Source organism: Kogia breviceps, chromosome 5 (genome assembly GCF_026419965.1).
Source record: "Kogia breviceps isolate mKogBre1 chromosome 5, mKogBre1 haplotype 1, whole genome shotgun sequence".
Classification (NCBI taxonomy): domain Eukaryota; kingdom Metazoa; phylum Chordata; class Mammalia; order Artiodactyla; family Physeteridae; genus Kogia; species Kogia breviceps.
The window spans coordinates 148,074,323-148,085,967 of record NC_081314.1 but is presented as its reverse complement, the minus strand read 5'-3'; the positions used below and the strand labels follow the sequence as shown (position 1 = coordinate 148,085,967).

Below are 11,645 nucleotides of genomic sequence, written 5' to 3'. Positions count from 1 at the left end.
GCGTGTGTACACACTTTGTGGGCACGTCTGCCGGCGGGGGCAAGTGTCCAGTGTACGGCCCTGTGTGAGCGTGAACGCGTGCGCCCGTGGGCTTGCCTGGCGGGTGGGTGTGCGTTTTGGTGAGCGTGGGGGGTGTGCCTGGGTGAGCACGTGGGTACACGTGTGTGCACACTGGAGGTGTGGGGTGTGTGCGTGTGTGGGGACCGTGGAAGCCGGCGGGCTCGGAGTTTCGGCCCTGCTGTGGCGCCCGCGCTGTGGCCCTTCGTCTGGGAGGGCAGCTCCCACCTCGCGGGGAAGGGACTAAGGCCAACAGGGGAAGTGAGCTCCTGAGGCCACTCTGGGTCACTCGGCCAAGGCATTAAGCGCGCACTGACCCCAAGAACTGGGACTCAGTGAGGACGAGCAGGGCGGCCACGGAGCTCAGATGGCCACGTCTGCTCTGAGCGCAGCAGCCGCTCCCAAAGTGGGGAGACTCCTAGTTCCCTGAAGCTGCCATAATAAAGGACCGCACACGTAGCGGCCTAAACGATACCAATGTATTTTCCTAAAATGCTAGAGGTCAGAAGTCCGAAATGGGTCTCACCCAAGGTGTGCAGGGCTGTTTCCTTCCAGAGGCTCCCAAAGGGAATCCATTCCCTGCCTCTCCCAGCTTCTAGGCGCTTCCTGCGTTCCTTCCTGCATCGCTTGGCTGGTGGCCCAGTCCCGATCTTCACAGTCTCCCGGGATCAGGACCTGGACATCCTCGGGGGCCACTGCTCTGCCCCCAGAACGGACCTGAAGGGGGAGGAGATGAGAAAGCGGCACTGGCTCACCGGGTGCCAGGCGGTGCCCCTGAGGGACCCCAGCAGCAGTGCTAACAGCCTCCAGACGGCCAACAGCTTTCTCGGGGCAGGAGAGGGCGTCTCGGCTGTAGCCGCTGTCGATGGCCTTGAAGTAAAGACTCTCCCAGGGACAACTTCAAGCTGTCAAGGTGTCGACTGACTCACAGAATTCCTCTAAGCCTGACAATCGGCCGTCTCGAGCCTGCTAGAGCCACCCCAGGCGGGCCCAGCACCCCCTGCGCCCCATCCCTTAGCCGTGGGCGTGCAGGGGTGGCGGCTCCACAACACGGCAGGGTGGGCAGCGAGGGCAGGTCCGGCCCGAGGGCGTCGCAGAGCCACAGATGACAGAGCCCCTCCGCCGCAGACTTAAGCACAAAGGTTTATTGAGGATTCGCAGATGGTAGGTGGGGAGGCAGTAGGAGGGGGTTTGGGGCCAAGCCTCCAGGAAAGATGACTCCAGAAGCCGCCCCAGGCTCCTGCCATGGCGGGGAGCTGCCACGAGTCCAGAACGTTCCATCTCCTCCACAGTCTGCAGAGCCTCCTCCCCAGGGAACTTGGTCCAGGACCCAAGTCTCGTGCAAACGCGTCTTGGACAAGGGGCTGCAAGGGAGGCTGGGTTGCACCGGGCACAGGGCTGCGCAGTCCCCGCCTCTATCCCCTCCCCTCCGCCCCACCTCCTCCCTGGAGCAACTTTCCTTTAAGAAAAACACAACCAGGCTTAACCCCAGTCCCACGTCCAATTTAAAACTGTCGTCCAGCCTCCCTGCAGGGGGACTGAGGGACCGGGTCCCCGAGGTGGGGGGTGGTCCCTGGTTCCAGCACCGGGGCCCTTCCCGGAGAGGACCCGTTTCAGGCACCCTCCCGGCCCCGGCCTCGAGGCCCCCTTTCAGCCTTGCAGCCGCCCTCGAGGAGGGGCCTGGAGGGACCGCCAGCCTCTGTGTGTCAGGATGGCTCTGCTGGGGCCTGCTCCCCCCCCCCAGTGCCGGACCACCCAAGGGAGCAATTGTGGGTGTCTGGGGGCCCCAAAGTCCGAAGAGGAAGGGAGGCGGGGTGTCCCCTCCTGGGGTCAGGATCAGGGGTGGGGCTCTGGTTTCCAAGGGGACCGTCCACGGTGAGGCCAGGGACCAAGGCAGCAAGCAGTCTCACCCCGGCCCAGAGCGGCCGAGCAGGGGGACCCGGCTCCGGAGTGGCCCCACGAGCCCCGCACTGCCCCGGCCCTCCCCTCGGGCCCCGTGGCAAGGATGAGAGGCCCAGCCGGGTGGCCGCCGGGACGGTCCACTCACACCGGCCCTCGGCCCCATAAGGAGCCCTGGCCCCCAGGCCCTGTGAAGTGCCCCCTCCCCAGGCAGGAGGGGCTTTGCGGAAGGGGGGCTGTGCGCGTGAAGCTCTCTGAGGCCTCTCACCTGGGCTGCGATGACAGCCAGGGGCCACCCGTGTCCCACAAAGGCTGCCGCCCACACCCCCGCCTGAGGCACCCCCTTGGCTGTGCCCCCACCACTGTCAACACGGGTCCCCTCCACGGGGCCGCTTGACCCCGGCCTCCACAGAACTAGGAGCCAGCAGATGCCGGCTCAGGCCCGTCGGTGCTGGGCTGGAGGGGGAGGGTCAGCCCGAGGGCCCACGGGGTTGGCGGTGGGCGTCTGCGCTCACGCAGGGCAGCAAGGAGCCGGGTGGGCCGGGCGGGGCAGTGCCTTCAGCAGTCCCTTAGGGGAGGGGAGAGGAAGACAGAGAAAAGGAGGAAGGGGAAAAAGGGCAAGCAGAGGGCTGGGCTCCCAGACACCAGGGCTGGGAGCTTCCAGGAGCAGGAAGGAGCTTCCGGGGCCTGGAGTTGGGGTCCTGCTGGTCTTGGGAGGGAGGCATCCTCTCCGGGGAGACCCCACGAGGGGCGAGGAGGCCGGAAGGGCCAGGAGGGCCCGGCAGCGCCCTGACTCTGGACTTGGGATGAGAGGCAGTGGGCCCTCGGGTGTGCTGGGCTCCTGGGCCCGCTTCCTCTTTCCAGCAGGGCGGAACAGGAGCCCGGCAGGCCCACACCAGGGGGCAGGCTGGCTGGGCGCTGGGTACCAGCGAAGGCCGAGGGGAAAGAAGCCCCACTCACTCCCCGTGCGCCCCCAGAAGAGCATCTGGCTGGCATCAGGCTCTGGGCTAGTTCTGTGTAAGAGCAAATGAAGAGGTTCCCCGGCAGCAAGGAAAGGGCCCCCCGAAGTGCCCAGGCTGGCTGGCACCTACGGGACACGAGCTGCAACGGCAAGACCCTGACATCTGCCCCCACCTCCATCCAGGCGTCAGGCTGCTCTCTTCCCCTGGCCCAGGGGCTCAGGGTCACGTCCGTCGGGCAAACCCGCCAGGTGATGGCTTCTTGTGCGGCAGGACCCCTCTCCCCACCGTGTGCTCCCCGGGATGCATGGGGAAGGGGGACCCAATTCACCCACAGAGCCCGTGTCCCGCTGGTCGGCCGGCGGCCACACGTACCTGCTCCCACGAGTGGACCAGCACCCAGGCTGGTTGCTTGGCTTTTTTCAGTCCTCACTGGAAGGGTGGGTGGGCCGTTGGTTTCCTGAGGACTGACATCATTCGGGGCATCATCTGAGCCCTGCCCCGCACCCCTGCACCCTGGTCTGGGCGGTGGGCAGAGAAGGGCCCACCCCGCACTCAGAGCACAGAGCCCCCGGTTCCCACTGGACGTGCTGTGCCCCCCGTGGCCGCAGGGGGCGGCGCTGGGGCGTGGGAGGGCAGTGGCATGTGTCTGGTTGTTTTTTAACGCACAACTGAGAAATCACGAGGCGCTGCATCAGCGCGTAAATGTGTCTCCTAGTCTGCTGGTCACACGGCACTTTCCGAGTACATTCACCCTTCTAAGCATCTGTCCTTTACACCTTACATCCACGAGCAATGCACCCCTAACTTGCTTCCCCCCAAAACATTTGAAGTAGTTTAAAATATAAACACTCATACAAAAAGACCGTGAAAAATAAAACTGGAAAGACAGATCAGGGTTACATAGGTGGAGGTAAAGTCTGCCCTGAACATGAATTAGGTAAGAAAACTGAGCAGGAAAGAAGCACTGAGAGTCCCTGTCGCTGGAGGAAACGAAGCAACCTGTTGAACAGCCCTGAAACATCAGAGGTCGGTCCTGCCATCCACTGGAAAGGAGCTGCTTAGTGAGTAGAAAAGCAAGGCGTGGAGCGACCCGAGATGACAGGCTCCCCGGGACGGGGCACGGCCGGAGGAGCAGGAATCGGGGCACGGCCACACTCCTCTGGCTGCTAACGTGGCGCCCTGATGAGCTACTGTGGACCTTTCTCTCCATGGTTTAATTGTTTTGGTTTGGGGTTGTTATTTTTTTTCTTCCCTTCTCACAGGACTGAAATTTTGGCACAAGTGTTACTCTTAACAAACATTCTGAGAATAAACAAAGTTGTTCAAAGGCTCCATGTTCCACTTATCTCCCGAGAAAAATCCGGTCTCTACCGCGGGGCTGTGCAAAGAGCCCTGTGGTCAGAGGTGTTCAGGAAACACTGGGGAAGCAAAGGCAAACCAGTTCCACGGGGTAGGACGACCTGTGCCTACAACCAGCCCCCTCGGGGAGCCTCACTCGTGGGCACGCACCCTTTCTTCTCTGAATGCTACTCCACCCTACGGGTGCCCCGTGGGACAGGCTCCCAGAGCGGAAGGGACGTATCAGGATGGACGGCCTGGTTTTACCTCCCAGCTGGATCACTTCCGGTCCGGGACCTTCCATCTCTCTGAGCCCACGTCCCCATCTGCCAGTGGATCTGATGGTAGAAGAGCCTGACCTGAAGGTGTTGCAGCAGCTCCATGCCCTGTGGAAAGTGCTCTGCAAGAGTGAAGCACTGGACAGAAGCAGCTGTGTCACCCTCCCTGGGGGAACATCGGAGGCGGGACTCAGTCACCATCTGCTAAAAGAGTGACGGGAGACAGGTGGGCCTCGGCCTGCTCGAGCCATCGGGCACTAGGGCGCAGGGCTGGTGGGGTCCTTGCACACAGGAGTGCTGGGCAGGGACTTCAGGTACTCCAGGTGCCTCCTGGCGTCCTCCTGGTTCTGGCGCACGTAGTACACGACGTAGGCGATCACCATGGCGAACCAGCAGAACATGGTGACCAGCATGGCCGCATCGGTGGTCCTGTGGCGGACGCTGCAGAAGCTGACGCCAGAGTCGAGAGCCTGGATCAGCGGCCTCCCCACGTATTCCTCCCGCACCGAGGTGTGGCAGGCGATCTCGTCCACCGAGTCAGGGTCCAGCTTCAGCTCCCACAGGGCCTCCTGCAGGGCGCACTCGCAGTGCAGGGGGTTGTGGGACAGGCGTATCTTGGCGCTGAGCTTGCCCAGCGCGTCCCGAGGAATCCTGCGGATGCGATTGTGAGACAGGTCCAGCAGCCGCAAGCCCCCGGCCAGGCCCGAGAAGGCGGCGGGGCCGACGGTCTCGATGGCGTTCTGAGACAAGTCCAGCTCTCTCAGCTGGTTCAGGTGCTGGAAGGCTCCGTTGGGGATGCGGGTGATCTTGTTGGCGTCAAGCTTCAGGAGCACAGCGTCAGTGGGGATGTCCCTGGGGACCTCCTGCAGGCCCCTCCCACTGCAGAGGACGGCCACGCCCCCCGCGTGGTCAGGGCACTGGCAGCTCTGCGGGCAAGAGGCACCCAAGCGCAGGCAGAAGAGGAGCAGGAGGCAAGACCGTCCCGTGGGGACCGGCAGGGAGGACGGGCTCTGTTTGCCCGCGGGGCCCATCCTGCCCACCTGGGGACGGACGGCACACCGCTCTCACTCAGTGCTGCGCTCTACACTCTTCCCCACTCCCCGGTGCCGGTGCCGCCGTGGAAGGGACCATCCCACACAGACGTAAACCCTCCTTCCTCACGCGTCGGGAAGAACGGCGTTCTCTTTCGGTCCTAAAAGAGAGGAGCAATCAGCATTGCCGGCCGTGGTCTGGCCAGGGACCCGGGGGCACGCTTTGACTTTGGGGGAGATGTCACAGCCAAACGGACACACTTGACCGGTGGGGGGGGGGGTCTCTGTGACTCACTGCTGGAGAGTCCCACCGCCACCCAGAAGAGCAAGGCTGTGCTGACTGCTGGGTGGGGGTTGGTGCCCAGCAAAGCCGACCCAGAACCCTGCCACCCTGCCCTGGACACACCCACTGCACACCTTGGGCGTCAGGGGCTGGGAGAGCACCGGGTGATGGGAGTCCACCCCTCCTAGCTACTCAGGGCTGGAAAGCAGGAAGACTGGGCTGCGGGGATTTCAGAAGAAACTGGATTTCAGGGGCGACCGCCGGCCACCACTGGGAACCAAGCCGGCACCCTCAGCAGCTAGGCTGCTGTCCGAAGCTCAGCGCTTTGCTAATTGTGACAATCCCTTTGACAATTATAACATTAAAGCTCTTCTCCGTCGGCCCTAATGGGAACAGCCACCCGCACCGGCATCGGGGTCGGCGCCTTTTATTTCAATTATGTTTGAAAAAGGGAAACGAGAAAAGAGAAAAGCCAAGCCCTGGGCGCGCGGCCCGCGCTGGGCGTGGAGTGGCGGGGCCGCGCGGGGCCTGGGCGGGCGGGGCTCGCGCCCCGGGCGGACGCCAGACCTCGGACCTCGGGATCCCCAGGCTCCGGACCCCAGGGACCCCCGGGACTCCCGGGTGGGGGATGGACGGGGGCGGGGGTGTCCACGCTCCGGGATGAGGCGGGAGCTTTACCTGCGCGGCCGCGGCCGGAGACTGCTGTGCATGAGGCTCTCTGCCGCGCCGAGTCCGAGCCGGCGCCACGCCGGAGGGCGGCGGCGACCCGGAGGCCTACGCCCAAGTCCGCGGCCGCTGGGTACACACGCGGATCGGCCTGCGCTCCCGGGGCGGGGGGCTGGGCGGAGTCTGGGGAGGAGCTGTGGGGGGCGGGGCGGAGTCCGGAGCGGGGCGGGGCCTAAACGACAGCAGGGCCTGAGAATTAGGGGCGGGGCATGGGCGGAGCTTGTGCGGCAGGACGCGGCCGGGACATCGCGGGGCTTAAAGATAGCGGGGTGGGGCGAGGGCGAAGTCTGGTTGGCGTCTTGGGTGGGGCGGGGCCTGGACGATCGGGGGAGGGAGTCCTGAGGACGAAGGGCGGGGCCTTGGGCGGGGCCGTAGAGGCTACACGGGGCGGGGCCTGGGGGCCTAACTTGTGGGAAGGCGTGGGGCGGGCCTGGGATCAGGATTTTAGACAGGAGTGTGTCTCATGGGCTGTGGGCGGGGCCGTGGGGGACCCCAGAGCCCCGCCCCTGCCCGTGTCCAGCCCCGCCCTTGGCTCTGGCCCCAGGATGTGGGGAGCGGGGGCGGGGACGGAGGCGGGGAAGTTGGCGATCCTCGGGTCGTCGCGAAGACCCAGAGCGTCTGTCCCAGGTATGGTGCCAGTGGCTGCCAAAACGTTAATGGAGTTAGGTCTCCGCCCACCTGGGTCTCTTCCCGCCCCCCCCATATCCCCACCCCCACTCCTCCACCTCGCGTCTTAGGGTCCAAGCATGGGCGTCCAAGGCGCGTAGGCAATGTGGGGATTGAGCCATCCTTAGGGTTTTTATAACAGCTTTACTGTGGTGTAATTGATATACAGTAAACCACATGTTCCAACTGGATGCATTTTGACATTTGTATAAACCCCTGAAGCCATCACCACCTCAAAGCATTGATAGTAAATACCCCAGAGTTTCCCGTTTGCAATTCATCCCCTCTGATCCCCATCACCAGGCAGGCAGTCAGTCATCTGCTCTATCACTAGATCAGTCTGCATTTCCTGTAATTTATATAAATGGAATCGTGGGTGTGTACGTTTTGTCTAGCTTCTCTCATTCCGCATAATTAATTTTGGTTCACCAGGTGCTGATGCATTTATCAATGGTTATTCCTTTTGAGGCTGAGTAATGAGACATTGCAGGAATGTTCCACCATTTGTATATCCACTCACCTGCTCATGGAGATTTGGGTTGTTTCCAGTTGTTGCCTATTACAAATAGAGCTCATATGAAAACTGTGTACGATCTTTGCTTGGACAAATACTCTTATTTCTCTTAGGTAAATATCTAGGAGTGGAATGACTGGATCATATGGTAGCTTATGTTTAACTTTTAAGAAACTGCCAAAGTGATTGTACGATTTCACATCCCTGTGCTTTGTATGCTCCACATCTTCACCAGCACTTGGTATGGTCACTCTTTTTAATTTTAGATATTCTAATAGGTGTGTAAGGGTATATCTCATTGTGGTTTTAATTTATACTTCACTCATGATTTAAGTGTCTTTTCATCTGTTTATTTGCTGTCTGTCTATCTTTAAGGAGGTGTTCTGTTCAAATCTTTTACCCACTTTTAATTGAGTTGTTTTCTTATTTTGAGTTTTGAGCATTCTTTGTGGTTTGTATCAGATATGTGATATGTAGATATTTTCTCTGATTCTGTGGATTGTCTTTTCATTCTCTTCAAAGTTTTTCAAGGAGAAATTTTTAATTTTGATGAAGTCCAATTTATCAGTGTTTTATCTTTTCGGGATCATTCTTCTGGTGTCATATGTAAGAAATCTTACATATTGCACTTATATTTTGCGTTTGGGTCTATTATCCATTTTGAGTTAGTTTTGGTGTACGGTGTGAGGTATGATTCTTCCAACTTTGTCCTTCCATGAAGTTCTTCTGGTCATCCAAGATTCTTTGTATTTCCTCATGAATTTTAGAATCTGCTTGACAACTTCTACCCAAAAAGCCTAGCGGGGACTTCCCCAGTGGTCCATTGGTTAAGACTCTGCCTTCCAATGCAGGGGGTGTGGGTTCAATACCTGGTCGGGGAGCTGAGATCCCGCATGCCTCGGGGTGCAGTCAAAAATTAAAAACAAAACCAAAAAGGCCCAGTGGGCTTTTGTGTGGGATTGCATTGAATCTACAGATCAGTTTAAGAGAATTAACATCTTGACAATATTGAGTATTCCAATCCATGAACATGGTATATCTTCTCATTTATTTAGAGCTTCTTTTATTTCTTTCATTTGTGTTTTGTAGTTTTTGGTTTACAGATCTCACACATCTTTTGTCAGATTTATCTCTGATTTTTTAATGCTATTGTAAATGGTATTTTAAGTTCAATTTATCTTTGTTAAATGCTAATATATAGAAATAAAATAGATTTTTATATACTGATCTGAACTTTGCTAAACTCACTTATTAGTTCTAGTAAGTTGTTAATAGAAGCCTTAGGATTTTCTACATATACAATCACGTTATCCGTAAATAAAAAGAGTATTACTGCTTTCTTCCCAGTCTGAATGTCTTTTACTTCATTTTCATACCTAACTGTGCTGGCTAGAGCCCTAGTTCAATACCGAATAGGAGGAGTGAGAGCAGATATCCTTGTTCCTTTTGACCTTAAGGGGAAACATTCAGTCTTTCACATTAAGAATAATGTTGACTGTAGGGTTTTGTAGCTGTCCTTATCAGTATAAGAAAGCTTCCTTCAATTACTAGTTTGCTGAGAGTTTTTAACAGGAATGGATGTTGGATTTTGTCAAATGTTTTTTTCTACATCTATGAAGAATATTTTTATTAGTCTATTAATATGACAGATTATACTGATTGACTTTCAAGTGTTAGTTAAATCAACCTTGTGTCCTTGGAATAAATCTCACTGGCTCATGATGTATTTTTATTTTTACATGTGTGGAATTATTTAATAGATACAGAGTTGCTGAGGTTATTTTTTTTCTCTGACTGAATGTTATAGCTTACATCTCTCAAGGAATTGCTCATTTCATCAAATCTGTTGAATTTATCAGCATAAAATTGTTCATCCTTTCAATATAGAGTATGAAGTGATATCACCTCTTTCATTCCTGATGTTGGTGCTTTGTGTCTTCTCTCATTCCTTTTACTGACCAGTCAGTATGGAAGTGTGTATCAATTTTTTTTTTTTTTTTCAGTACGCGGGCCTCTCACTGCTGTGGCCTCTCCCGTTGCGGAGCACAGGCTCCGGACGCGCAGGCTCAGCGGCCATGGCTCACGGGTCTAGCCGCTCTGTGGCATGTGGGATCCTCCTGGACCGGGGCACAAACCCGTGTCCCCTGCATTGGCAGGCGGACTCCCAGCCACTGCGCCACCAGGGAAGCCCGGAAGTGTATTAATTTTATTGATAATCTCAAAGAACCAGTTCTTACTTTCATAGATTTCTGTATTTTTTTCCTTTTCTTTTTTTCCATTGACTTCTACTCTAATCTTTTACTTACATTAATTTTCTCTTCTTTTTCTAGTATCTTAAGGAGGAAGATGAGCTCACTGATTTGAGACCTTTCTTATTCTCTAGTATAGGTATATCTTGGAGATATTGCAGGTTCAGGTCCAGACTACTGCAATAAAATGAATATCAAGATAAAACGAGTCGCTTAAATTTTTGGTTTCCCAGTACATATAAAATTTATGTTTACACTATACTGTCGTCTATGAAGTGTGCAATAGCATTATGTCTAAAAAAATTTATATACCTTAATTTTAAAATATTTTATTGCTAAAAAAAAAGTTAACCATCATCTGAATCCTAGTAGTAACACCAAAGATTACTGATCACTGATCACCATAACAGATGTAATAACAATGAAAAAGTTTGAAATATTGAAAGAATTACCAAAGTGTGACAGAGAGATACGAAGTGAGCAAATGCTGTTGGAAAAAATGGTGCCAATAGACTTGCTCGACTCAGGGTTGTCACAAACCTTCAATATGTAAAAGACACAATATCTGCAAAGTGCAATAAGACAAGATACACCTGTGTAGGCATATAAATTTCCAAGTCTTGCTCTAGCTGCATCCCCAAAACTCTTATGTTGTATTTTCATATTCATTAAGTTTGAAATATTTGCAAATACACCTTTTGATTTCTTTTTGACCCATTGGTTTAGAAGTATGTTATTTCATTTCCAGATATTTGAGGATTTTGCATAGATTATTCTGCATCTGATTATTAATTTAAATCCTTTGTTGTTAGAGAACATACACTGTATGCATCAGATCCTTTTAAACTTATTTAGACTCATTTTATGGACCAGAATATGGCCCATGTTAAAAATTGTTATGTGTGTACTTAAATATGTGTTCTATTGCTCAGAGGAATATTCTATAAATATTGATGAAATCAAGTCTGCTGATGGTATGATTACTGATTTTCCATCTACTTGCTACTTAATTATCGACAGAGGTGTGTTGAGGTTCCTGAGATCTGTCTGTTACTCCTTGCAGTTCTATCAGTTTTTGTTTCACGCATTTTGAAGGCTTATATTCAAATTAGTATGTCCTCTTGATTAATCAACCACTTTATCATTATGAAAAGAGCCTCCTTACCCCCAGATTCTTTGCCTTGAATTCTACTTTTCTGACACTAATAGCCACTCCAGCTCTCTGTTTTGATGGGCTAGCGTGGGATATCTTCCTCCATCCTTTTGCTTTTAACCTCCTATGTCTTTTAAAAAAATATTTTTATTGGAGTATAGTTGATTTACAATGTTGTGTTAGTTTCAGGTGTACAGCAAAGCAAATCAGTTATACATACACACATATCAAATCTTTTCCCATATAGGGCATTACAGAGTATTGAGTAGAGTTCCCTGTGCTATAGAGCAGGTTCTTTCTTTTTTTAAAAAAAATAATATCCTTTTTATTTTTTTTTAAACCCCACATTTGTTTATTTATTTATTTTTGGCATGTTGGGTCTTCGTTTCTGTGCGAGGGCTTTCTCTAGTTGTGGCAAGCGGGGGCCACTCTTCATCGCAGTGCACGGACCTCTCACTATCACGGCCTCTCTTGTTGCGGAGCACAGGC

At 54.1% G+C, this 11,645-nt stretch overlaps 1 protein-coding gene across 2 annotated transcripts; it reads right to left on the bottom strand.

Moving 5' to 3' along the window:
• Positions 1-1,187: 1,187 nt before the first annotated feature.
• On the bottom strand, positions 1,188-6,678 carry LRRC3 (leucine rich repeat containing 3). Of its 2 annotated transcripts, XR_010840945.1 has the most exons (3): positions 6,527-6,678; positions 3,291-5,726; positions 1,188-1,421 (listed from the first exon to the last, which is right to left on the bottom strand). XR_010840945.1 is itself a non-coding variant. In XM_067035387.1 (2 exons), the coding sequence occupies exon 2, from the start codon at positions 5,563-5,565 to the stop codon at positions 4,792-4,794; it is 774 nt and encodes a 257-aa protein (XP_066891488.1). In that variant the 5' UTR covers positions 5,566-5,726; positions 6,527-6,678; the 3' UTR covers positions 1,188-4,791. The 2 variants fall into 2 exon arrangements, 1 of the variants encoding a protein (XP_066891488.1); XM_067035387.1 differs by having other exon boundaries at positions 1,188-5,726.
• Between the last annotated feature and the right edge of the window lie 4,967 nt (positions 6,679-11,645).

What these genes read in the sequence shown, in the direction of transcription:
- LRRC3 (XM_067035387.1), bottom strand. Translation starts at nt 5,565, where the DNA reads ATGGGCCCCGCGGGCAAACAGAGCCCGTCCTCCCTGCCGGTCCCCACG.